Source organism: Alosa sapidissima, chromosome 5 (assembly GCF_018492685.1).
Source record: "Alosa sapidissima isolate fAloSap1 chromosome 5, fAloSap1.pri, whole genome shotgun sequence".
Classification (NCBI taxonomy): domain Eukaryota; kingdom Metazoa; phylum Chordata; class Actinopteri; order Clupeiformes; family Clupeidae; genus Alosa; species Alosa sapidissima.
Genome location: NC_055961.1, coordinates 18,732,961 through 18,760,533, shown reverse-complemented (window position 1 = coordinate 18,760,533; position 27,573 = coordinate 18,732,961). Strand labels below are relative to the sequence as shown.

General features: G+C 44.0%; 1 protein-coding gene and 2 long non-coding RNA genes across 9 annotated transcripts in view; 2 read left to right on the top strand and 1 right to left on the bottom strand.

Annotated features, from left to right (window-relative positions):
* The window catches only part of nf1b (neurofibromin 1b), a 72,519-nt gene extending 52,554 nt beyond the window's left edge, over positions 1-19,965 (top strand). For 2 of the 7 annotated variants that reach the window (XM_042092395.1, XM_042092394.1), the window contains 16 exons: positions 404-618; positions 1,674-1,735; positions 2,213-2,354; positions 2,983-3,084; positions 4,139-4,279; positions 5,245-5,371; positions 6,448-6,579; positions 7,258-7,393; positions 7,694-7,851; positions 10,167-10,289; positions 12,187-12,308; positions 15,576-15,676; positions 16,239-16,381; positions 16,846-16,892; positions 17,102-17,318; positions 19,456-19,965. In XM_042092395.1, coding sequence (XP_041948329.1) covers positions 404-618; positions 1,674-1,735; positions 2,213-2,354; positions 2,983-3,084; positions 4,139-4,279; positions 5,245-5,371; positions 6,448-6,579; positions 7,258-7,393; positions 7,694-7,851; positions 10,167-10,289; positions 12,187-12,308; positions 15,576-15,676; positions 16,239-16,381; positions 16,846-16,892; positions 17,102-17,318; positions 19,456-19,601 — 2,114 coding nt within the window. In that variant the 3' untranslated portion in view covers positions 19,602-19,965. The other 5 variants (XM_042092391.1, XM_042092389.1, XM_042092392.1 and 2 more) reach the window with 4 other exon arrangements.
* A 2,020-nt stretch (positions 19,966-21,985) lies between these two features.
* On the bottom strand, positions 21,986-22,448 carry LOC121709212. Its single transcript, XR_006031864.1, has 2 exons — positions 22,305-22,448; positions 21,986-22,258 (listed from the first exon to the last, which is right to left on the bottom strand). It is a non-coding gene; the product is annotated as an uncharacterized LOC121709212 (long non-coding RNA).
* Positions 22,449-25,627: 3,179 nt separating this feature from the next.
* Positions 25,628-26,700, top strand: LOC121709215. Its single transcript, XR_006031867.1, has 2 exons — positions 25,628-25,800; positions 26,307-26,700. It is a non-coding gene; the product is annotated as an uncharacterized LOC121709215 (long non-coding RNA).
* Positions 26,701-27,573: the final 873 nt, after the last annotated feature.

Here is a 27,573-nt window from a genome sequence, read left to right as displayed (position 1 = left end):
AGCATGCTAAATTACTAGCCACAGCCCGACAGGTGTCATAATACCAGTTTCGGCCATGGGAGGCGGTATGCGGGCAACATAACCACCAGCCAAACTGCAATACACGTTTCTCGGTTGTTACTCTAGGGTAGACCAACTCACTTTCTGGAGGTATACTGCCCCCATATTTTATGGAATGTGGAGTATGAATTGATTTTTTGGCAGACATTACACATGGACCTTTAATGCTGGGACACACACACGCACACACAGCATTTCAGCTTGTGTAGAATGTTGTTGCCTACCTATGTCATGATTTTGTTTATTTTTCAGTGCATGTGTGGGTGGGTGGGTAGGTGTGTGTGTGTTATTGTATGTAGTGACTCACTCCCAATCCCCCCCCTCCCCCCCTCCCTCCCCCCAGAGGAGACCAAGCAGGTGTTACGTCTGAGCCTGACCGAGTTCTCGCTGCCCAAGTTCTACCTGCTCTTCGGCATCAGTAAGGTCAAGTCCGCGGCAGTCATCGCATTCCGCTCCAGCTACCGCGACCGCTCCTTCTCACCGGGCTCCTATGAGCGCGAGACCTTCGCCCTCTCCTCTCTGGAGACAGTCACAGAGGCCCTGCTGGAGATCATGGAGGTATACACACACACACACACACACACACACACACACACACACACACACACACACACACATACCCACACACACATATATACATACATACATACATACTGTACATACATACATGCACACACTCACACATACATGTGTGTGTGCCCCCCACACACACACATACACATACCCACACACATACACACACACTTACACATACATGTGTGTGTTCCACACAGACACACACACACACACACGCACACGAACACACAGACACACACTGGGGAAGAGAAGAGGAGGAGTGGTGCTGAAGAGTAGAACTGTCCCCATCCACCTACGGTACCTGCAGGCACTTTAATGGGTAGAGTGTGCAGGGTGAGATGTGCATAAGCATCTCAGCGGGATGTGCCAGTGCAAAAGGCTCAGTGGCAGCAAAACCAATATAAAACGTTAGCATAGCATATACATGTAGCATCACAGCACCCTGCAGCAAAAAAGTGCCTGCACCCTGCATGATGATGCAGCACAGCATTGCGCTCTGAGTGCTAGTTTTCTTCTTTTTTTTCCCCAAGAAGCAATTTATTGTTGACTATTCCGGGCACACACCGGAACACAAGCAGACCGGCAGTGTACACTCAGAAACACACTGGCATGCATTAGGGAGTCTCACACACTTTGAACTTTGGTGTTCAAACCCTAGAAGCAGTTCAGACTGTGTAGATTATGGTCTTGTATTGTGCAAAAGGTGATGGTTGCAGACTCTCTCGGTTCTTATTGTTCTCTGAGATATTTTTACTGATGTGCAAACACACTTCACACTGTGATCGCTTACATGATGTTAGTCATTCTTCCGGTGTGTGTGGGGGGGGTGTGTGTCTTTGTGGGTGTGGGTGTGTGGGTGCACAGTGTGTGTGTGTGTGTGTGTGTGTGTGTGTGGGGGGTGGGGGGGGGGGGGGGGGTGTTAAACAAGCCACTGTGTTTGATGAGGGGGACTGTGGATGTGGGTGTATGTTAAGATGTCTATTAATGCTCTGTGATTCTTATATTAATTGCCCCCCTCCCTCCCTAATTGCCCCCAGGCATGTATGAGAGACATCCCTGGGTGTCGATGGCTGGACCAGTGGACCGAGCTTGCCCAAAAGTAGGTGTCTGTGTGTGTCTGTGTGTGTCTGTGTGTGTGTGTGTGTGTTTATGTCTGTCTGAATATACGAGATGAAACAAACTGTTGTTTTCTCTATTGGTGTTAGCAGTGAAGACTGCCTCTTATCTGATCATGATTGCTGCACAACAACCACACACTGTATCTGATCAACGTGTCTGAAATTAGTGGTTTAACCGATATGTAATTCATCAAGGATGTGGTCTGTAGTGAATATGGGTTGTTGGGTATTTATGGGAGACCATCTGTGCCAAAAGGAGTTGTCATGTGTCAGTGATCCAAGTATAACTGGTCGTGTGGCATGCATGAGTCATTTTTAGCTAGGCTGTTTTTGAGTGTTTGCGATCTTGTATCATCACAATCTAACAGCAGACTTTAGAGCTTACCAGGACCCAGGATGCTTAACTGTGTGTGTGTGTGTGTGTGTGTGTGTGTGTGTCTGTCCGTTCTCTCCATCAGATTTGCCTTCCAGTACAATCCGTCCCTGCAGCCCCGGGCGTTGGTTGTGTTTGGCTGCATCAGCAAGCGGGTGTCCCACGGTCAGATCAAACAAATCCTGCGCATCCTCAGCAAAGCCAGCCCGCTTCTCAGCATCGATCGAGTACGTCACACACACACACACACACACACGCACACACACACACACACGCGCGCGCGCACACACACACACACACACACACACACACACACACACACACACACACACACACACACACTCCCTCCCTCCCTGTCCCTATATCCATACACACCTAAGCAAAGCCGGCTCACTGAAGTACGTCACACACACGCAGGCACACACACGCATGCTTACACACACACACACACAGACACAATCGTACGCACACATTCGTTCTCCCTATCCTCCCTGTCTCCCTCCTGAGTGCGTCGCACACTCACTCTCTACATCCTCATAATCATACACACCTACCAAAGTCACACTCAATAGCCCTATAATCATACACACCTACCAAAGTCACACTCAATAGCCCTATAATCATACACACCTACCAAAGTCACTCTCAATAGCCCTATAATCATACACACCTACCAAAGTCACTCTCAATAGCCCTATAATCATACACACCTACCAAAGCCACACTCAATAGCCCTATAACCATACACACCTAACTTTCAATTGCCATACACGATACACATCTAAGGGGAGTGAGTATAAATGCAAATAGATCCAAATTTAAATTGTTTGTTTGTTTGTTTGTTTGTTTGTCCAGGGCCTGGAGAGTTGTCTGAAAGGGCCAGACAGTTATAACAGCCAGACGCTGATCGAGGCCACGGTGATCGCCCTGACCAAGCTCCAGCCTCTGCTCAACAAGGTACCGGCACACCACTGTTCCTAGAGGAATCTACTGCTCGCTGCGTGTGTGTGTGTGTCTGTGTGTGTGTGTCTGTGTCTGTGTGTTTACCATCAAAGGAATCTACTTCTCGGTGTGTGTGTGTGTTTACCGTCAAAGGAATCCACTGCTCTGTGTGTGTGTGTGTGTGTGTGTTTAGCATTGACAAACCATTGCTGCTAAAATGGTCAGTATAGGGCCTCCAGAAGAGCGCTGGCGGCATAACTGCTGCTGCCAAAACACTGATCTGCCGAGAGTAAAAATAAGAGTTAGCCATCAGCGCTTCTGTGTGTGTTGCTATTGGTTTGCTTTTATAGAGGCTTTTTTTTTGAGTGCGCTCTAGATGTGACTTCTGACTGAGTTCTGATGCAACGTAAATAACACACACACAGACACACACACACAGGTTTCAGTGCTTCTTGAAACTATTACATACAAGTTTTAATTGAACCCTTTCATATGCTGGCTTAATACTTTCAGCACTGCAGTTTTTAAGTCATTGGAAGTTGTTTGTACAGCGGTTAGATCAGTTTAAAACTAGTCCTCCCAGGTGGCAGATTGCAGAGGAAGCAGAGATATTCAACAGATGTTTCCATTTCCTCCCGAGCTAAAAGCATTATAACTGTAGATATTAGAATGTGTGTGTGTGTGTGTGTGTGTGTGTGTGTGTGTGTGTGTAAGACTGTGAGAACTTCCTGATTTATCCAAATAAGCATGAAATCTAGCAAAGTATGAAGTAGTCATGTAATATTTATTCATTTCCTTTTCCTTGATGAAGTGTTGTTGTTTCTGGATGAATAGAATGGCATGTTGCCTTTCTATGGGCATAATATCAGAGCTAGTAGGATATCGCCTATTGAAGTTCCTCTTTCAAGCCAATGTATTTCTGCATTGTGTGTGTGTGTGTGTGTGTGTGTGTTGTGTGTGTGTGTGTTGTGTGTCTGTGTGTTGTGTGTGTGTGTGTGTGTTGTGTGTGTGTGTGTGTGTGTGTGTGTTGTGTGTGTGTGTGTGTGCGTGCGTGCGTGCCCCTCCTCAGGACTCTCCCATGCACAAGGCTCTGTTTTGGGTGGCGGTGGCGGTTCTGCAGCTGGACGAGGTGAACCTGTACTCTGCCGGTACCGCTCTGATGGAGCAGAACCTCCACACACTCGACAGTATGCATGTGTTCAACGACAAGGTACACACAGGCTCTCTCTCTTTCTCTCTCTCTCTCACACACACACACACACACACACACACACACACACACACACACACACACACACAGGCACTCTCTCTTTCTCTCTCTCTCTGTCACACACACACACAGACATGCTCTCTTTCTCTCTCTCACACACACACACTCTCTTTCTCTCTTTCACTCTCACGCGCAGACACACACACACACACACACCCACCCCTCCCAAGGGGACTGGAGAGGCCAGACTCAGAGTGAAACCTCCACGAGTGAAAGTTCCCCCCAGTTTGCGTAAACCATGTGACCCTCCGCTCCCTAGCGGAACCCATATTTCACCACAGCTGAGTTTAGCGCGCGGGGACTTGTTCAGATGAAGCAGCTCAGACGGAGATTAACTAAGCATGAAGTTCACTTCTCAAATGGGGGGAGGGTAGCGTGAGGGAATGTCCGTTATGCATTTACATGGGCGAGTTGTGGTAAGTGACCACATACGAGTCAAAGTGCCCCACAGGGATCAAGGGTCAGTTCTGACCAGCGGTCACTTTCTGATCCCACCCCCATCTCCCTTGCACTCGTTTTTTTGTCACTCTTAAGTACCCTATCTGGAAAAAGCCCCGTAATTTACACTTGAATGTATGGACACCCACAAAAGTCCCCCACATCTATGTGACCTCAGGTCAGTCTAGACCTGGGGGCGTTAAACACACAGTATGTGGCCTAATCATAGCAGAGATACCAAACTACAGCATGAGCAGCTCCACCTCAAGCAGCTCCAACTCAAGCAGCACTCTGTAGTCCTCTCTGCTTCCTCTGCTCTTCTGATGGGGATTTATCTTCCCCCCCCCTTCTCCCCCCCCCCCCCCCCCTCCTCTTCCCTCCTCCACCTCCTTCCCCTCCTCTTCCTCCCCCTCCTCCTCTTCCCCCTCCTCCTCTTCCTCTTCCTCCTCCCCGTGGTGTGTGTGCAGAGTCCAGAGGAGGTGTTCATGGAGATCCGGAAGCCGCTGGAGTGGCACTGTAAACAGATGGATCACTTTGTGGGCCTCAACTTCACGTCCAACTTCAACTTTGCCCTCGTCGGACACCTGCTTAAAGGTAAGCTCAGGGTGACATATCAATGTCTAGCTATGAGGTTAATACACGGGGGCAGTTTATATATTTGATATGGTTTTGTTTTTTTAACTTGCATGAAACAATGTCCTGCGGCTTATACACAATGCTGCTAATACACAGGAAATTACAGGAAAGGCCCTTGTTGCATTATAACTATACCTATATGAAATCACATTAACAATATGTAACATTGCTTAGATAGCACACGTAGTAAAGCATCCTTTTTGTGTTAATAGCCGGTATCTCAATGCGTGTGCTAGTGGGCATAATGCTAATGTCACTGAGATCATTTATGTAGCAGAGTGGGTGGATTGGATCACTACAAAGAGCAGATTTGAATTAGCATTAGCATGAAACGGCTTTGGAATGATCTCTACATAGGAAAACGTCCAATGTGTGTGAAGAGCCTTGAGAAGAGTCTGTATATATATGTGTATTCTTACGAGAGCCCCATGCTGTGGGCATAATCTGAATGGCATTGAGATCATTTCAATCTAAAGTGGGTACATTGGAGTAGATTGACTAGTTCAGTCCACGATTCAAGCCTGTGACATACTGTTTATGCAGGAGAACATTTATATAGTGTAGTGTAGTGTGTGTGCGTGTGTGTGTGTGTGTGCGTGTGTGCGTGCGTGCGTGGTGTGTGTGTGTGTGTGCGTGTGTGTGTGCGTGTGTGTGTGTGTGTGTGTGTCCTACAAAAGCCCCCCTACTGTGTGCATATTGTTGCTGTGTGTGTAGGAGTGGTCATGGATCTTATGAGAGCCTTCTGCTGTGTGTGTGTGTGTAATGTTTGCTGAGTGTGTGTGTAATATTGCTGTATGTGTGTAGGTGTGATCATGTATCTTAACAGAGCCCCCTGCTGTGTGTGTGTGTGTGTGTGCGTGTGTGTGTGTGTAGGTGTGTTCATGTATCTTACCAGAGCCCCCTGCTGTGTGTGTGTGTGTGTGTGTGTGTGTGTGTAATGTTGCTGTGTTTGCGTGTGTAATGTTGCTGTGTTTGCTTGTGTAATGTTGCTGTGTTTGCGTGTGTGTGTGTTTAACGTTTCCCGTTTCCTCCAGGCTACCGGCACCCGTCCCCCACCACAGTGGCACGCACCGTCCGCATTCTGCACACCCTCCTGGGGCTGGTGGGTAAGCACCGGCAGTGCGACCGCTTCGAGGTCAACACCCAGAGCGTGGCGTACCTGGCAGGTGAGCAGCAGTGTGAAGGACAGAGGAACTCATGGCTCCTCAGCGCCCCCTGGTGCTGCAGCGATGAAACAGCATGCAGATACTCACAGAGCACTGTAGAAATGTTTACACTGTTTGAGTACTGAGGAACGACCCTATGATGACACATTTATTTATTTATTTAAATAGTTGCATCATTTCAATATTTATCCTGCGTAAGTAAACATTTATTTATTTATTTATTTATTTATTTATTTATTTATTTATTTATTTATTTAAATATTTGCAGGGTTGCATCATTTAAATATTTATCCTGTGTAAGTACATTAAGGCTGAAGTGATACTCACCCTGTTTCCTGCAATGCAGAAACAGCATTTAAATACTGCCACTGTTTAAACTCTTACCCTCTTTAATTTCTTGCAGTCTTTAAATACACTCTTTAAGTACTTACCCAGTGAATGACTTGCTCTGTTTCAATGCTCACACTATTTAAATACTCATGAGAAGATGGGAAGACTCAACCTCTAGTGACCTCTGTGCTGTAGTCAGACTCCAGTTAATGCCTATTGATTGAGTAGTGTGTGCGCTGCGTGCAGAGGTCTGTAATGACTGTCCTTAAGTGCTGTTGGTGGTGTTGATGAAGTGCGTGTTTGATGACCACTCGTGTGTGTGTGTGTGTGTGTGTGCTCCTCACTCAGCTCTCCTCACCGTCTCCGAGGAAGTGCGCAGCCGTTGCCGCCTCAAACACAGGAAGTCCTTGCTGCTCCCGGACATCACCATGGAGACCATTCCCATGGACACCTACTCTGTGCAGCACAGTGACCCCAGTTGCAGGTAAGAGTTTTCAACCTGTCTGTCTTTCGTCCATTTAGTGTAGTGTGTGTGTGTGTGTGTGTGTGTGTGTGTTTAGTGTATGTATTTGTTGTGGAGCAGCGCTAGCATGATCACAGTTGGCTCGGGTCTGATACCTCAACTCGACCCATCTCATCTTTCCTCATCTGCATCCCCCCCCCCCCCCCCCCCCCTCTCTCTCTCTCTCTCTCTCTCTCTCTCTCTCTCTCTCTCTCTCTCTCTCTCTCTCTCTTTCTCTTTCTCTCCCTCCCTCCCTCCTTCCTTGTTTTCTCTCCTTTTCAGGACGTTGCGGGAGAACCAGCCATGGGCCTCACCCAACGTGTCGGACCGGTACCTGATGGCCCATTACCCGACGGTGGGTCAGATCAGCCCCCGCACCCGCAAGTCCATGAGCCTGGACATGGGCCAGCCATCGCAGGCCAACACCAAGAAGCTGCTGGGTAAGTTCAGCTCAGGAGAACACATAGGGTCACTCACAGCAGAGTAGGAGCCACCGACAGCAGAGCAGGGCCACCGACAGCAGAGCAGGGCCACTGACAGCAGAGCAGGAGCCACTGACAGCAGAGCAGGGCCACTGACAGCAGAGCAGGAGCAAATCACAGCAGAACAAGAGCCAATCACAGCAGAGCAGGGCCACTGACAGCCAGGGAAACTACAGGAGAATGTGCTAAAGGACTCACTAGGTGGATTTATATGGACAGTTTTTTTTTTTGTCATTCCAATGAAACTATTCTGAATGAAAATTTTGTGTAATTTGTTTACGTGGGGTACGTTCTATTCTGATCAGGTGCTCTCCTGCGCTTTAGAATCTTTGATCAGAATAGCCGTTGCTTCTTTGCTTTTGCTTGAGAAGCTACAGCGGGTAACCTGATTGACCGTATACATGGCCGTTTAAACGGAATAACAACGGAATACACCACCCTTTTCATTCCGATTAATTCTAATCGGATCGACAGTTTTATTTGTTTATATGTATAATTTCTATTCTGATCGAGCCATTATTCCGATTTTAATTGGATTAAAAGTGTCCATGTAAACCCACCTATTGACTAACTAGCCTCACTGATTATAGTGTGGTTCTGTGAAGTTGTAGCAGCACCAAGAACATTGAGTTGATTCCTAGAGAGAAAATACACACGCACGCACGCACGCACGCACGCACGCACGCACGCACGCACACACACACACACACAATAACACATATGTGCAGTTTCCCTTAGCACACACACATACATACACACACATACTGTACATACACACACACACACACACACACACACACACACACACACACACACACACACATCACTTATCTACACACACATCACTTATCCACACACACACACACACACACATCACTTATCTACACACACATCACTTATCTACACACACATCACTTATCCACACACACACACACACACACACACACACACACAATAACACACACACACACGTGCAGTTTCCCTTCCTTTTGTTGGTTATTGTGGGTTAGTGCGTAAACTATATAGCAAGTCCATGGACTTGAATTACACTGTCTGATAAACTAGGAAATATTGATGTAAAAATGTATATGCAGAGACCATTTAAAGGGATTGTATGTAATACCAGTAAGGCAGTGGCATTTATAGACAAAGTATAGAAGTCTTAACAAATATCTTTCTTATAAAGGCAGAAATCTCAGGGCCTTTTAGATCAGTCTTGTGTAGATACAGTAAGTGTGTGTGTGTGTGTGTGTGTGTGTTAGAGTGCGGATCGGGCCACAAATTTCTGTCCGAACCCGGCCCGTGTCCGACAGAGTTGGGTCCGAACCCGACAGGCATTTTCATTTTTATGTCCGAACCCGACCTGAGCCCGACGCAGATGATGCCTCATTTATTCCCATGCTAGTGATTAAACATTCACGTTAGCCCATTAAACGGAACACACAACAAATTGTCTACAGAATCAGATGAGCATGCACGCACGCAGGTCACACACAGCGCACATTAACACAAGAGGCCCAAGCAAGCATAGCCTATTGAAATAGAATTCTTGTCTTACCATTGACAAAAAGTCTTGAAATGAACTGCAACAGTCTTTGAAACTACAGTGCCTCTGTCACTGATCCATATGCAGCATCGACGTTAATTGGGGCAACTCGAGCAAATCCTCATCCAGTTGAACGAGACGACCTTATAGCCTACCGGTAGCCTATGTCTTTACCACAGTATGCAACGCAAATAATCTTAAAATCTCCTGATAGGCTAACAACTTTTTTTTAACGTCACCCAAGACTGTGCTTATGTGCGAAATGTGCATAAACATTTGTTTATGTAGTCATGACAACGCGTGTGCATTTAGTCACGATAAACAAATCTTGCACGCTATTAGGTCTTTTTTACATTTTACTTTATTCTCAACAAACAAACATTTGCATCATGTAAAGCAGACCTGTTGGATACCCAACATAATAAGGAATTTTAAATGTAAAGCTTCCAATGCATATCGCCCCCATGTGTCCAAACCCGAACCGAACTGGACTATAATTTCTAAATATTTGTCCGAACCCGACCCGACGGGACCCGTCGGGCTCGGGTCGGGTAGCCACACTCTAGTGTGTGTGTGTGTGTGTGTGTGTGTGTGTGTGTGTAGATAAGTGATGTGTGTGTGTGTGTGTGTGTGTGTGTGTGTGTGTGTGTGTGTAGATAAGTGATGCATGTATGTCATGGCGGATGAACTCTACTCCCTGTTTGTCTTTGGCCTGCTGGTCCCTCAGGCACGAGGAAGAGCTTTGACCACCTGATGCCCGACACCAAGGCGCCAAAGAGGGCAGAGATGGAGGCGGGCATCACCACGCCGCCCAAGATGCGCCGAGTGGCAGAGAATGACTACGAGATGGGTGAGTGAGTCCACCCGAGTCCAGTGTCTGTCCTCATCAGCCTCTGGATCTCAGCTGACCAGTGATCCAGATTAAAACAGTCTCTTTAAAATGGACCTGATGTTGTCTCTAATGCTCTGCCTCTGTCTCTACTTATACCAATGTACACAGTAGACTTGGACAACCCATGTCAGATGTAAACAAGCAGCATTTGTACCTCAAATCCCCATCAAAACCTCCCATTGCTTATAGTTGTCCACCACTCAGACAGAGGCAATGATATACAAATCACTCTGTAGCCTCTCTGTAATGCATAGGATCTCATCCATAGGTGCACCAATGCACCAGGCAGATGTAATGGAACACAAACAGATATGCGTTGTGTTGTACATAATGAATATTTACATCTTGTGTTGTGCTGAATCTGCCTATTGCTGTGTGTTGTACAGTGATTGTGTTGTTGAGTGTCCTACATGGAGTGTGTGGTGTGTGTTGTACACTGAGTTTGTTGCTGTGTGTCTTACACTGAGTGTGTTGTGTTAAATCTGCCTACTGCTGTGTGTTGTACACTGAGTGTTTTGTTGTGTGTTGTACGCTGGGTGTGTTGATGTGTGTTGTGCACTGAGTGTGTTGTGTTAATTCTGCACTGGGTGTGTTGTGGTGTGTTGTACACTGAGTGTGTTATACACTGGGTGTGTTGTGGTGTGTTGTACACTGAGTGTGTTATGGTGTGTTGTGCACTGAGTGTGTTATGGTGTGTTGTACACTGAGTGTGTTATGGTGTGTTGTACACTAAGTATGTTGTGTTAAATCTGCACCTCCTTGCTGTGTGTTGTACACTGAGTGTGTTGTGTTAAATCTCCACTGGGTGTGTTGTGGTGTGTTGTACACTGAGTGTGTTATGGTGTGTTGTACACTGAGTGTGTTGTGTTAAATCTCCACTGGGTGTGTTGTGGTGTGTTGTACACTGAGTGTGTTATGGTGTGTTGTACACTGAGTGTGTTGTGTTAAATCTCCACTGGGTGTGTTGTGGTGTGTTGTACACTGAGTGTGTTATGGTGTGTTGTACACTGAGTGTGTTATGTTAAGGCTACGTCTACACGAAACCGCCGGGTGAATTTTCTCTTACCGCTTTCACACCTTTAACAACACCGGTAAAGAAAAAACTTGCGTGGACACACACAGGTGTAACCGGCTAAATGTGCTGTAGTGCATATGCCAGACCAGTCGATGGTGCCGGCCGTGCAGAGGCTTCACGTTTAATTCACGTGAATCGCGTAGAAGAAAACATTGTTGAAACAGTTTGTTAAGCAGTCGCATGAAATAAGGAGACTACAGACAATTCGGTTTTCAATTCAACTGTTAAACTAATAAAGTTAATTTTCAAGGTATGTGACTGCTATGTGAAATTTCAAATGCTTAGCCTACGCATTGCATTAGGTCCATTAGGCACCACTGGAGAAAACATTAACATGCAGTAAGCTAATGTTTAACTAAGTTAAGCTAATGTGTGCTTCTAACTTAGCCACAAAAGGCTACATTGTGCACATAAATCATGACAGGGGAAAGAAAAAAACATTTTAATATGATAAACAAATGGTTTGGTTTGTTTTGACAAGCAGCGTGTCCGGTCGAGTGCCGTGGCTGAGTTGAGAGGTGGGGCTATGTCGTCATAAAATTGCTGGCTTCGCACCTACACGCGTCTACACAGCGAAAGTTAGCCGGCGATTTCAAAAATTCCCACTTTGGAAGCCGGTTTCAAAAACTATGGGTTACAGTCTCCTAAACTGCCGGCGTCGTGTACACGCAAGGCGTAACCGATAACAAAAACTCACAAAAACCGGCGTCGTGTAGACGGCCCCTAAATCTGCACTGAGTGTGTTGTGTTAAATCTGCACCTCCTTGCTGTGTGTCCCAGAGCCCCAGCGCATGTCCCAGCACCACCAGCTGAGGAAGGTGTCCCTGTCGGAATCCAACGTGCTGCTGGACGAAGAGGTCCTCACCGACCCCAAGATCCAGGCCCTGCTTCTCACCGTGCTGGTCAGTTGCACACACACCACTTCTCTCTTTCCTCAACTGCTTTCTCTTTCTCCCTTTCTCTCTCTCTCTATCCACCTCAGCATCTGTCTTTCTCTTTCACACACACACACACACACACACACACACCACATGTGAGTGCATTGTTGGATGACAAAACGTCACAGATCGCGGAACCGAAACGGGTCGCGGTTCTCGGGCCGTCATGGCTGCTTGTGGCTATATTTATTGATCCCCTAGACTCTCACTTCCATAGTGAGCAGTTACATTGAATCCTGTATACAGTCCGTAAAATCCCCCCAACATGATGGTCATTGCACGCATTTCTCTTTTTAGACACTGCTTTAACAGAATTTGTCCATTTGGTGTAAATTTTAGTATCTTTTCTTACGCATGTTGTCTGAGTCATCTCCCTCTTGTGGCTGGGCCATCAATCAATATATGCAGGTTTGCTACCTGGAGGGTGTGGCCAGAACAGGAAACTGCTGTCTTTGACCGAATAGACCTACAAAAAGCTGCCATCTTTGCATCCTTACAACTATGTAAGGAGATCTGGTATCTTGCAATTTTTCCTATGGGAAAATAACATAAAATAACACGCACATGTTAAACTCGTGCAGGGACGAAAAAGTCTAAAATGCAGACGTTTTGCTCTACACATATTTTGTACTCTGCCTTTGAGTGGGTACTGTGATCTTTGGTACGGTAAGACGGCGAACATTGCTTTTGCTACCCCAGAACTAACTTGCAATGCAACTTGCCATAGGTCACCCGGATCTCATTATATGGGCAAAGATGGCAGCTTTGAGTCCTTTTTGTAGGTGAACTTCAGAAGTCTGTGTCCAAGGAGAAGCTGCTCTGTTGCTCTTTAGTTTATCTTTCCAATCCTTATTTTGAAATAAGTTTTAGAACCCCTGAGCTTTATATTGTCATTTATTTTCTAACAGTCCTTCAATCAAGAATGAACTCGCACACCAATGTTGCCCATGCAAAAGAGTTGATTTTTAATCCATCAAGTGGTGAAAAGTGCAAAGTGCTACCAAAGTGCAAAATGTTTTGGGTCCCATTCAGACCATCATCAGTGCAAACAATCAATTATGTAAGGGATAATGTATTGTCCGCCGGTAATTATCAGAAAATAAGTCCCGACAGGGAGAACAGAACCCCGACGCGCAGCGGAGCTGTTGACAGCGGTGATTATATACTTTGCCGGTGATTTATATAGATTTAACATGGGTCCGAACGTTGGGAAGGCCCATTCATGTGAATGGAACTTTCCGCAGCACTCTGAAGAGCCGTGTAATAATTATTTTTATTACACGCCTCTTCGCAATGCAAGTAGAACGCTCCATTGACTTGAATGGGATTTCCCAAAAGTTCTAGCGGTCATTATTTTCGACTAGAGGACCTCTGAAAAAAATAATGACCACTGTCAATGGCAACGGAGTCTGTGCTTCTAATTCAGGTCTTTCATATCACTCCGCAACTACTGGAACTTCATTCAAAAGTGAAAAGCAGACGGTTTGTCAGTTGTGTTCTAAAGAATGTTTGATTCAAGTTCAGCGTGTGTTGTTGCGAACTATTTGTTTCTCAGCAAAAGTCACGATGAACTGTTACAAATAGACTATAGCCTAGGCTACTGTATGTAGGCTAAATAGTCATATCGTGGGGAGTTTATTGTTTCGTTTTGGCAAGTAGCCGTGTAATAAGCGGGATAATGTATAGAACGCCGGTCATTATTGCGAAAATAAGTCCCTTCTTTTGTCTTTAAGGGGGTCTCTCTATCTCATAAAAAGTTGGCACATCCCGCGCATAGCCTAAAGGCAATACAATTAAATAGCCTAGGCGCTAGTTGCGCTTGCGCAGTATGCGCACGGTAGGCATAGGCTATAGGCAACTTGACACACACAACAGACAGAGATTTTTCATAGAAATGAATTCCTTTTAATTAATTTCAACATATTATTGATTGCAACAGTCCATATTTCATTTCAATTTCACAATACAAAGAAATAGACTAAACGATTTAGTCGGAGTGGCATTCTCAATTTCACAACGTCATGAACCAGACCACCGTCTCAGATGGGCTATCCTCAGTGTCAAACACAATAATGCATGTAGTCTTTAACTTATACACAGGGAAAAAGCACTAACTGGCAGAAATTAATAAAGCCAATGCAGCCAAACTATGTTCTAGTATTATAGGCTAATGTACACATAGTGATATTACTTCTGCTACAATACTGAATGGCTGTAACCCTATTACCTCAACCTATTCTTGCACTGACATAGTTTTTATATTACCTTGTCTACATTATACATTACTCTCTTATTTGTCCATATTATTTATGCTGGTCTCTAGACCTTATTCTTGCACTGTTGGACTACTGTTGGACTACTTTTTGCACCTTCACCATGACACTCACTCTCTTGAGCACCTTACCATGCACACAGAACTACAGGCCAGTCCTGGCCCTGTCACTGCAAGCGTCTAATGCTTGATCATCCTCAAGCACACTGTGGAATTTTTGTATTTAATTTATATAGTATACTTAGTTTTGTTAGTTCTTATCTTCTACTGTCTCTATTGTACTGTGGAGTTTTGTTATATGTATATACTATATTTACCCTTTATGCTGTAAGTGCATGTTGTGTGTGATGTCTGTATGCTACTGAGACCTTGAATTTCCCCTTGGGGATCAATAAAGTATCTATCTATCTCTATTAACTGGGTGTTCAGTAATCTCGTGTGTTGAACCGTGGAAATAAATAGACAAACAATTTTGGAATTTGCACTGAGATATTGTCGGATACCCATTGAATATTCCGCCATCAGAGATTGCTAACAGGTGTTTCAAAATATCTGGGAACTTTCCGGAGGATAGCTTTATATGGGCTATAATGAATGGCTTTGTCAATAAACATAGAAGAGGCGAAGCGCAAGTTCAACAGCAAACAGGACTTTTTCAGGACATATCAAACCATGTAGGCTAGCCCAATGAATGCCTATGTAAATAGACAAAACTTCTTCGGAGGGTCAGACCCTCAAGTTTTGCCTCCATAGTGGACATTAGCCCTTAAAGGTGTGGGTTTTTGAACATTCTAACATAGAATTTTAGAACCTTGAATTGTTGATCCTATGTCGAACGTTCATTTTCCAACATTCCCGTCACACCGGCAGTGTGATGGTACACCTTTAAGGGCTAAAAGACACAGGGAATAACCAGCAGCAGTGATGTCTGACAACATGGCTTTTCTCTTTAAAAACAGGCCACTCAGGTGAAGAACACAACAGATGAATTTGACCAGAGGATTCTGTATGAGTTCTTAGCAGAAGCCAGCGTTGTCTTCCCAAAGGTCTTCCCAGTTGTGTAAGTCTAATAATTTACCTAAAAAACAGAATGAGAACTTTTTAGAGACAAAACACCCTGTAGTCAACAACAGTAGAGCGTTGGCGCTTGCCTTACTTTACATTTTCTATTTACACAATTGAAATAATTTTATGGTGGGGGGCGCTGTGGCACAACTGACCTCAGCGCCCGTTCCACATTCGGGTCCAGATGCCCACAGGGACCTGGGTTTGAGTCCAACCCAGGTAATTTCCCGATCCCACCCCATCTCTCTCTCCCACTCATCTCCTGTCAGGCACTCACTATCCTGTCACAATAAAGGCAAAAAAGTCCCCAAAATATACTTTAAAAATGAAATAAGAAATATGTTCATGGTGTAAATAATTAATTAGTAGTAAATAGTCAAATGACAGTGTCTTGCATATTGTATTAGCTATTTACACAATTTAAACACTTTCTCTGTGTAAATATTTTGTAAATAACTGGGAATTGATTTCATGGTTCCATAAAGTTTCACACGTATGCTGTTTAAATCCTTTGGTGGCTTGTCTGCCTTCTGGCTGAGGTATTGCTGTGGTTTCAGACACAACCTTCTGGACTCTAAGATCAACACCCTCCTGTCCATGTGCCAAGACCCCAACCTGCTCAACCCAGTGCATGGCATCGTCCAGAGTGTGGTCTATCACGAGGAGTCTCCTCCGCAGTATCAGCCTTCCTACCTGCAAAGTAAAACCTCTCTCTCTTTCACTCACTCTCACTTGGCTCTCTCACTCACTCATACACACACACACACACAGACACATACTTTCTCTATGACCTGCACTTGCTTTGAAAGTGTTACAAATAGAAATAAATAAATAGCAACAGCAGCACCTGTGTTGTGACAAAAGACCTTTTTGAAGCTCAAAGTTGCTTTTCCAAATCCATCAAAAAAAAAAAAAAAAAAACATCAATATCTTTCAGCTGAAAGGTGACTCAGTGAAGGTCAGATAACCCAAAGATAGCACAGCACAACACAACCGAAACAAAGCTAATACTCAGCCACATCCAAAGACAGGCACACTAAAGATTTTCATTTGAGGTTGACTGTAGGAGAGAAAAATAGATTTGATTCATAGCGATTTTCTGTTTGTGTGTGTGTGTGTGTGTGTGTGTGTGTGTGTGTGTGTGTGCACTTTTGTTCCGTGTAGGTTTTGGTTTTAATGGACTTTGGAGATTTGCTGGGCCTTTCTCTAAGGTATTGTCCTTGCAAAATGTATTGCTCATCAAAATGTCACACATCACTTTTGGAGATGCTACAAACATTTACCAAATATCCGTTATCAATGTAACTCTTGAAATGCATGTATGTGTATAAGAGTAGATTTGGTCAGCGTGTCTCGTGTTCCACTGATAGTGAAGATTCTGGACACACTGTAGAGTCTCTGTTCGTTCATCCATCTTCAGCAAACGCAGATCCCGGACTACGCGGAGCTGATCGTGAAGTTCCTGGACGCGCTGGTGGACTCCTACCTGCCGGGCATCGAGGAGGAGACGAGTGAGGAGACGCTGCGGACGCCCACCTCGCCGTACCCGCCGGCCGTCCAGAGCCAGCTCAGCATCGCCGCCAACCTCAACCTGTCCAACTCCATGACATCGCTGGCCACCTCGCAGCACGCACCAGGTCAGAGGTCAAGTGAGAGAGGTCAAGAGGTCACCTGCACACACACACACCCCACACCACACCACTGGGATGTTTTCCCTGCCTCTCTCTTTCTTTCTTAAGTTCTTTCGTAAGCTATGTTCCCCACATTCTCACACACACACACACACACACACACACACACACACACACACACACACACACACACACACACACCTACTTTTAATCTCTCTCTCTGTGTTCTCCTACCTTGTTGTAATGTGTGTGTGAGTATGTGAGTGTGTGAGTTAGAGAGAGAGAGAGAGAGAGTGTGTGTGTGTGTATTTAGAGAAAGAGAGTGTGTGTATTTAAAATACTTTTAAACATCCTACTTGAAATATAGCTGTGCAAAGTCAGTGCAGTCACATAAAAATACATTTGCATTGAACCATTGAAATATTCATTGGTAATTTGCAACCAGACATTCTTATGTGGACCATTGTAGAACTAGGCCTATTAAAACCCATTACCTTTGGCCTGCTAATAGTCGTACTCCCAGAATGCATCTCTCTCGTATTCCACCTCCAGTGGGCTCGGGAGGGAGGGGGCTGTGCTGCCGTGGAAACAGGAGAGAAATGAGTAGTGGGGAAGCATGTAGCATGATTACTGTCATTGTGTTTTCAGTTCCCATCTCTAACAGACTTTCTTTTTTCTTTTCATTTTTCATCTCTTTGATTCTCCCCCTCCCCCGGTTGCAGTGAACATAGCTATCCTTTGTTTTTCTGGAAGTGAGGTACTTTATGGACCCTTTCCTTCCCCCTATATGTAATTGGCACACTAGCAGAAAACATTGTAGAGGCTAAATCTGATCGACCTTTTTGCTGATCGCTATGCAGTAGTGATTTAAGTGTTAAAGGCACAGTTCACCCAGAAGTGAAAACGCACTCCACTTTTTCTTCTGAACTTTTGAACGAGAAAACAAAATGGTGTGCTACTGACACAAGCATGAGAAGGACTGAGCTGGTCAGTTTTGGGTGCCCTGTCTCTTGGGGTGTAGTGATCATGTGCAGTGTGTAAGTGAGCTGTCCCGTGACCTTTGACCCTTACTACATAGTTAGTGAACTCCTTCCTGTGTCCCCTAGTGCTGTGTTGAAACCTGCTCACTCCACTTATACCTCTATAGCAAATCTATAAGCTCTGTTATACCTTTATAGCAAAACTATAGCTCTGTTATACTTTTCTGTCAACTCTAAGCGCTATTATAACCTTATAGCAACTCTGTAACCTCTGTTATACCTCTATTGCAAATATCTAAATCAGATTGATCCGTTTTAAAGTTTAGAATTTAGAGTGATTGCTTGTTTCATCTTGAAAGTGAAATCTTTGTTTTCTACAATCCCACTCTTCTCATATACACTTGCATATCTGATTCTGATTTGTTTGTTTTTGTTTTTTCATTCAGTGTTGGATTGGGTTTGTCATGGTTTTTTGATCACCTGTTGAGTTTGTCTTTTATTGTTTGTTTTGGTTTTGTTTTGTGTTTTTGTTGATAATCATGTTGCTTTGTGTCACTCCTCTTTTTGGGTTGCCATGGTCACTCACTGGTGTTTCTTTCCCACTGTGTGTCTGTGAAGCCTCTCTGCCTTGCTCTAAGTCTGCTGTATTCTCACCACCCCTCAGCCGGCCAGGTACTTCAGAAACACCCACCTGCCCCCCTCTCACACGGACACACACACATTTTAGTGGAACCCTCTATCATAATACATATATCCATATGTCCATAATACATATACACACACACACACACACACACACACAGTGCAGAAAAGCACAATATAATTGTGTGTGCGTGTGTGCACCTGAGCAGGGAATGGTTAGCATGACGGCATTAAATCAATAGTGTACTATGTGTAATATCTATCCCTGCTGCTCTCATATGTTGGTAGTTTGGGTAGTTGCCGCGGTGACAGAATAAGACAACTGGAGACGTCACATCTTCTGCTGTAAATGTTTTTAAAATAGTTTTCAAATCTCTGTTTATCGTTTAATCATAATTATAGGTCATCATAATCATTTAATAGGTTTAATCATACATTTCAACATGTGCTCCTCTTGGTGTTGACTTCCTATGTGTGTGTGTGTGTGTGTGTGTGTGTGTGTGTGTGTGTGTGATGGACAGGCATCGACAAGGAGAATGTGGAGCTGTCTCCGACCTCGGGCCACGGCGGCAGCGGGAGCCGGGCACGCCACGGATCGGCCAGTCAGGTGCAGAAGCAACGCAGCACTGGCAGCTTCAAGCGCTCCAGCATCAAGAAGCTGGTGTGACCCTGCCGACAGTGCCAGCGCCTCACGGGGGCCAGGGTGCCCGTCTTAATGCCAACCCTCTATGCCACGACACACCAGTGGTCTAGCTAACCTAACCGGCAGCCACCTGGTTTTGCCAGTGATTGGGCTTTTTTTTTAAACCCTCTCCATCTTCTTGGTTAGACGTCCTGTTCTTAACGCCTGAAGATCAACGCTTCTGTGGGAGAGAAACCAGGAGCAGAGTCTCATGTTGTTTTTTTCTAAAAGGGTCCAGTGTTCAGTTTGCTTTTGGATGACTTGCAAGCTCCTCTTTAAGGGAGTGTGTGTGTTGGTCGGTTGGTACACACACACACACACACACACACACACACACACACACACACACACACACACACACACACACATATACATATATATATATATATATATATATATATATATATATATATATATATATAGACACACACACACACACACTCGTGTGTTATCTGACATAATCTGACACTAAAAGAGTGCACTGACACGCTGAAACGGCTCAGAGGACACCGTGGAGATGGCAGCCATTTCTTTACCTCTTATGTTTGTTGACTGTGTTCTGTTTTAGAACGGAAGTATTCTTCGATTTGCACATCAGTCTTTTTTTTTTTTTTTTTTTTTTTAATTATAGTTCATTTTTAATGGGATCATGTTCTTTACAGACGATTTAAGATGGCAGACATAGGACTCAAGGTGAACCTAGCCTTTTTCTGATTGGTGGAGGGTTGGGTGGTGAGACCTCAGACTTTTTCTGATTGGAGGAGGGTGAGGTGTTGAGAATGGACACAAGACAGATGTTGTTGTTAGGATGTTGTCGCCCGTGTCGATCCTTCTCTTTCGTATCACAAGATCTGCGTCGGTGCCCACCTCACCTTCACGGCCGCTCTTCCTCTTCCGTAAAGGAGCCGGGCCCTCTGTGTATTGGTCAGACTTTTCTGCCACCGGTCTTGTGGTCCTGACCAAAACAGACTCCAAGAGAGTCCAGCGCTGACGGACCCTTTCAGTGAGTCGATTCAGTGAGTCGATTGAATGCTTCCATTCTGTTGAACATGAACTGCACGTGTTGGTATTGCATTGCTGGTGGTCAGAGTGGGGCAGGTTTGGAAGCCCGTCTGAGCTCTTGGTGTGAGTGTGAGAACAGAGGACAGTACACGTAAACACACACACACACACACACACACACACACGGTAGTCTTAGGAGGTCTTTTCCAGGACCCCACAGGCCTTCCTGTCATAAGGCAAAATATGTGGAAGAGAACTCTCTCTCGATGGCTCATTCTCTCATTTTATTACACACACATACACACACACACACACACACACACACACACACACACACACACAGAGGCACACAGCTACACTCAAATACACACACAAGGCAGATTCCCTTATTGTATTACAAACACACACATGCACCCACACACACACACCTTGGGATGTTTTTCATTCATTGTGTGCCTTTTCCAGGGGTTTCAGATGTTGTTGTAAAATGAAGAAAAGGAAACCTTCCCGTGTGGTCTCATGAAGTGGTACTGCTCTGCATCAAATGTACATACAGCTACCAACTGTACAAACAACCTATGATAGTCTCCTATACAATCAACAATGACACCCTGCCTGCATAAAGCTCAGTATTTATACCAAACATAAACACATGGAATACCTCTTGAAGAAAAATGAGTAAAATTTACACATAAATCAGTACACTACATTATAACAATTTATTGTGTATATAGTCATTGCCTTTGGCTGATTAATGGAAGTGGGGGAGATAAACAAAAACGTATTAACCATACTGCATTACTCAGAGTCCTTTTGGAGTTGTCACGCTCCTATGTGTGGGACTAAAGAGTTAAAATTGCAAGGGAGAGTTCTTGTCCGTCCCGATAAGTCAATATGTAGGTGAAGAACAAACGGGGGGGTTTGAAGCACTCCACTCAGAGGGAGTGACGTGGGACAGAAGAGGGTCAATGAGTCCTCCTGTGGGTCCGGGAGGGGGGGGGGGGGGTCCAGCATGTATGCAAGCAAGTGTCCTCATTGCTCTGTATTACGTCCGTCTTCCCTCAATAGTCCATTCCAACACACACACACAGAAACACACACAGAAACACACACAACCCCTCTGAGATGTAGAGCGTTGTTTTTGTTGTTGTTTTTTTTTTTTTTTTCCATTCATCTTAGTTGTTATTCTCCCACCCTTATCTCTCAGACCTATATGTAACTAAAACCCCAACATGTACATGTCTGCACAGGGGCCAGACATGGAGGCTAACTTTGATTCAGTTGATTCTGCTGAACGCAGGGTATCGTTCCCTCCCCACGGCCAGGTTTGGGCCCGATCTTGATCTGTGTGTGTGTGAGTGTGTGTGTGTGTGGAGAAAGATTTCCTCTCGGTTTCGTCAGTGCCAAACATGGGCTGCTCATAAATATGTAACGCCTGTGCCAATGACAGGGGCTTGTCTGCATCTGAGTTTTATTCTTCTGTGTACATTTTATCCTGGCGCCTCTGTTCACAGTGTGGTGTTAATACTAATATAGGGTATTCACAACAAGACTGAATATAGTATTTGATGCAAGAACAAAAGCAAAAGTGTGTAAGGATGCACTTTATTCATTGTAAAAGAAAAATTGAAATGAAATTGCTAAAGAAGGCACTGTCCTAATAACCATCAGAGGCTCTTAAACTACCTAGTCACCTCTCCATAGCATTTCAGCCATATTGCCCCAAACCTTTAGTGTAAGAGCACTGCACACTAAGTGATCTCACCTGTGTGCGTGCATGTGTGTGTTGATACTTAGAAAGATCAAATTAACAGATCAAAATGAAGTCAAACAACACATGGCTTTTGTTTACACATGCTGTTTGTAATACTTGAATTGCGAGGCGTTGTGTGGACAGTGCAGCCCTTGTAAAGAGAGCATGCGAAGGGAAATTGCTTTTGGTTTTTGTTTTATTTTCATTTGTTGTTTTTTTTTTTTCTTCTTTTTGACGTTTGTTCAGGAGTGACTGAATCTACAGAACCAAACTGATGAAGTATTAGAGAGCTGGTCATGTTGTTATTGTGTGAAACCAAAGCATAGGAAATGCCGCCGAGTGCTGGTGGCTCTGAAGGACTCCGTTCTGAACAAACAAACAAACAAACGATATGGTGCAGCTGCACTGACCAGTATGAGCTGGGAGATAGAATCACTTTCAGTGAGGGAACCATATGAACAGACACATTCCTTAAAGCCATACATCAAGCGTTATGTGTAAATCTTAATGTCTTGGTTAGGTTCTGTCGCTTAGATAGTGTTCTTGAACTAGCATGAACTAACTGTGTGCAATGGTTTCCAAGGAATACCTCAACTTCCAAAAACTCTTCACTCCAGACAGATTTCAGTTTTCTTTTTTCAGAGGCCAAATCTCTCCCTCTCTTTTATTGTGGCAGAGCATAAAGGTGAAAAAAAAAAACACAACACACAACACACAAACACACAACACTATATAGCACACCTAGCATTAGCTTCCTTTTATGTGATTTGTGCCACGGGACAACAGGTGTTGAAGATCCCTGTTCTCCCAAAAGTGTTGGCTGTAAACAATATATATGCGCCAAATAGTCCTCAGATAGTCCAAACTGTCTATCCTTTACATGACACAGTATCCTCACTAGCCAGAGGCAAGCTGAAGTGGTCTGCTCCTAATAGAATGAAAGATCAAAGCGAATATTTTAGACTAAGAGGTTGTTCCCATGGGTGTGGTTCCCATGCTGTCCACCAGGCGGTGCTGTTGCGTTTTGCACTCCGGATGAACACACTGTTTGTCACGCCATGCAGCATACATTCAAGCTTTTTGTAGTTTTTGCAGAGCCCACCATGCAACAGAGAAAATGCTCAGTGCCAGCCTCTTGACACACACACACACACACAGACAGTTGTTCCACTACCCTGCAAGGTGTCTTAAATGTTGTCTGCAGGTGGTGTCATAATAGCCAAACTAGTAAAGACCACCGTTTGAACACAACAGCTCCTAGGGGTGCACAAAAAATGGGCTTTGAAATCAGAAATGCTTTTCTGAAGTGCATTTACGTACTGGATTATCTATCCACTGACTACACACCACATGGACCCCATCACTTTAGTTAATTCATCAGCCTCCTCTTAATCTTAATCTCACTGCATAAGAATGCTTTCATCAGAGCCATTATTCTGATGAGGCTTTAGGATGATCACACCTTTTGTAGACTAATGGGGTGAAATGTCTCTGGATGACTGAAGGAGATATACTGGTTCAGTTTGAGCCCCCCACCCCAGCTGAGGTAAACAGGGCATCCATAGTGTCCTGAAGGGTAGTCAAAAGTTGCATGAATAGCTGACCTCAGTCACGCGTCGCATTGGCTGTGTGTGTATATGTGTGTAATATCTTCAAATGTGGCACATTTGAAGGTTATGCAAAACTTTAGATAGACTCATTTATTGGTCTCTTTTTGTTTGTGTTTTGTTTTTATTTTTTATTTTTGTTAACAGTGTAAGCTTCACTTCTGTAAATATTTGTGTACAAATCAAATATATTTACTACTCTGTACATACATGTGATGATATTGTATTATTTTGCTTTTCGTAAAGCAGCTAGTTGTTGTATATGTAAAACATACAAATGGAATTATTATTATTATTATTATTATTATTATTATTATTAAAGTGTTGTTAATGACCGCAGCCATCACATCACTCCACTGTGTTATTAACCAATGCTGAAGAACAGTCATTTTAATATGAAGTACCCAGCAGTGACTTCTGGACTCTCTTTGTATGATCTGTTGTGTCATCCTCTTATTTTACATTCACAGATGTCACACTAATAAAACAACTTCTGCCCACTCCCTGCCTGCCAGCTTTGTTCTCCAAGATTGTGTGTGTTTGCGTGTGTGTGTGTGCACTTTTCTTCCTTGTAGGTTTTGGTTTTAATGAACTTTGGAGATTTGCTGGGCCTTTCTCTAAGGTATTGTCCTTATTGCTCATCAAAATGTCACATCACTTTTGGAGATGCTGTGTGTGTGTGTGTGTGTGTGGTGGTTTTATAGCAACAGAAGGATCCAGCCTACACTGAATCTGACGAACTGCAGGTCCTGTATCCATCTGAATACATAAACTTTTTAATCAGTTATCACTGATAGATAACCTAACATATTGACTTTTTGCCACACAAAATTAGAAAAGAAAAAAAATAGAATTCTTAACAATCAACAAATGTGTCTCAAACAACATATGTTATTTTTGTATAGACTTAGTTCTTCGATAAGTCAATAAAGTCACGTTAGGGTTTTGTAAACACTACCATCAATAAATTAGTAACGTTAATATATACATTATAGGCCTGATGTTCATGTCAGGATTTTAAAACGTTCCCTGTCCACAGTGAAAATGCTTGACACAAAAGTAGATGACATCCAGCAGAGGTCGCAAGTATACAATAAATGTGCCTATTACCTAATCTATTTCTAAGTCAGAGAAACTGCTAAACCTCGCTGACAGTCGCATATGGACTGAATACGTGATGTAGGCTATTTCTCATGTAGCATATTGCATTTTGGTATCTTTAGTCATGACTTAGACCAACTCCATAGAATCCATCTTACACATAGGAGCATGTTTTACAGTGCAGCTTGCTGAAGTGTTAAGGAAATTGTATGTAGGCTAATTAAAAAAAAAGTCATTTTTCATATTGTTTAAAATCGCCTTCCCCAAAGCACTAGGCTACTTTGGTAACCGCATCATGTCTACAAGATGTCTCGGGAGTTAAAAATCCATCCAATCCGTCGCAGCTTTTAGTAGGAATTGAATTCGGCATTTTGTTGAGATGGAAAAGAAATCAACCGCTGGATACGTGCTCATCTGAAGGGAAAGGCAGAATTTAAATACACCCTTGACGCAGTTCAGCACAAATCTATTTCCTAGTCGTCCCATGGAGGCTCTGTTGTGACGTAACGGAATTACAGCATCAGAAAGAAAGCGGTGAGGGACAGACGCGAGTCGCTTTGTCGTTTCTAACTTCAGGACCGTGGACAGCGGCAAAGGCCTAGTTGTTGACGCTCAGTTCGTAGAGCCCACGCTAGAGATGGGGTCCGTCCGATTCTTAACGGCTGTACAGAGACTCTTGCTGGTATTTCTGTCGCTGTGACAGCATGTAGGGTTGTATGCTGTCACACACACACACCAGTAATGACACTGCTGATGCCGCTTTGACCTGCACTGCCCTCGTGCAGATCTGTATATCCTATAGGACACAGACGTCAGTTGTAGTTTTGGAAGAAAGAAAAAAAAACTATTCCCACTTTCCACACTCTTTTATATCACATTAAATCATGTCTTCAATAACACATAGAGTACAACGTAGCGTGTGGTTCCTAGTTATGATGATTATCACACCTGTTCAAAAATCCAAACAAGGCACACAAACAAAATGCTTTATTTTTAGTCTTTGATTCAAAAGCAGTCACTGGCAAAAGTGATGGAAAGGAACAACCCTTGCCCCCAGTCTACCACCTCCGGTGTGTGTTAAAGTCCACGTAAACCTCCCCCTAATGACGCCTTGTCTCTTAGCCCCTAGCCCTGACTCTCTCTCTCTCTCTCTCTCTCTCTCTCTCTCTCTCTCTCTCTCTCTCTCTCTCTCTCTCTCTCTCTCTCTCTCTCTACGCTGATTTTCAGGCTGATTTTCCGTAATGTTATTTCAAGGTAAAAGGAACTGTGCAGCAGCGCGGCGGTTCTCTGAAGGAGAATGGCACCATAGAGCCTCGTCCAGGGCCCTCGTAGATTAATGAAGTCACACTGAGTCATTTCACATTATCTCCTCAGCTCATAATAACAGCCCCCACCACCATCCAACCCCCCATCCCCCCAGGTTGCAGTCCCTCCCCCATGGGCCCTGGCAGGTTGAGCTCAGTTACTGCAGAGGTCATGCACAAAATCAGCTAAATATGAAGAAATGAGGGTTATTATTTCCCCTGAAGGGCTGCTGTGTTTCATTAGAGAGGCGCTGGATATCATTTCAGAGACTCACAGCCAAAAAACAGCCCCAAAAATAAATCGCTAATGAAAAGGCTTCATTCTCCCATTCATAATTCACTGACATTCTTGAACACACAGACTATACAGAAGATGTAAATGTTTTCATACATATGATACATACCTGTGCAATACACATTACTACAATACTCTTCATTCTAGTGATAGCTTTGGGATCTTCAAAAAGCGTTTCAAGGTCTGTTCACCTTGTTTCTAACTAATTTGTTTTTCCTTACAGTGTTGCAGTTTATTTGTATGTTTGTAGGTTTGTAATGTTTATGGTTATTGTAGGCTATTTATTACAATAAAAAGATCACGTTTATTGATTTATTGTAAGTCGCTTTGGAAAAAAAACCCATCTGCTATATAACATGAATATAAACATAGACATAAATATAATGCATGTGTAATATATGGTTCACCTGACCAAAAGAGTTATGGGTCACCTTTAAACGATAAATGTTGGCTTGATAAAAACTTTACTTTCTTGTGCTTTCTAACGCTGTTCAATGAAGCTTCAGTTTGTTTTCCTTTTTGGAAACTAAAACAGTGGTCATGAGCAGGAGAGGACCCGTGAGAGGACTGTCCACTCTGGACTCCTGGGATTTGCTAAATATAGAAGGAAGTGTCACAGGATGCATATGACAGTAAACAGCTAATGTCATTACACTGTGGTCAGGGTCAACTAAACATGAAATTATGCAACACTTACGCTATAGCAGTCACTGAGGCCTGTGCCATCAATCTATTCGTGTGCATTCACTCCTGTCAACAAGGGACGTTAGTGACAGCTGTGGATGACAGTGATGTCCCTAGCTTTCCCTTTTATACACTCACACACGCACACACACTCTCTCTCTCTCTCTGTCATATTCACACAAATACTCACATATACACATTCACATGGACA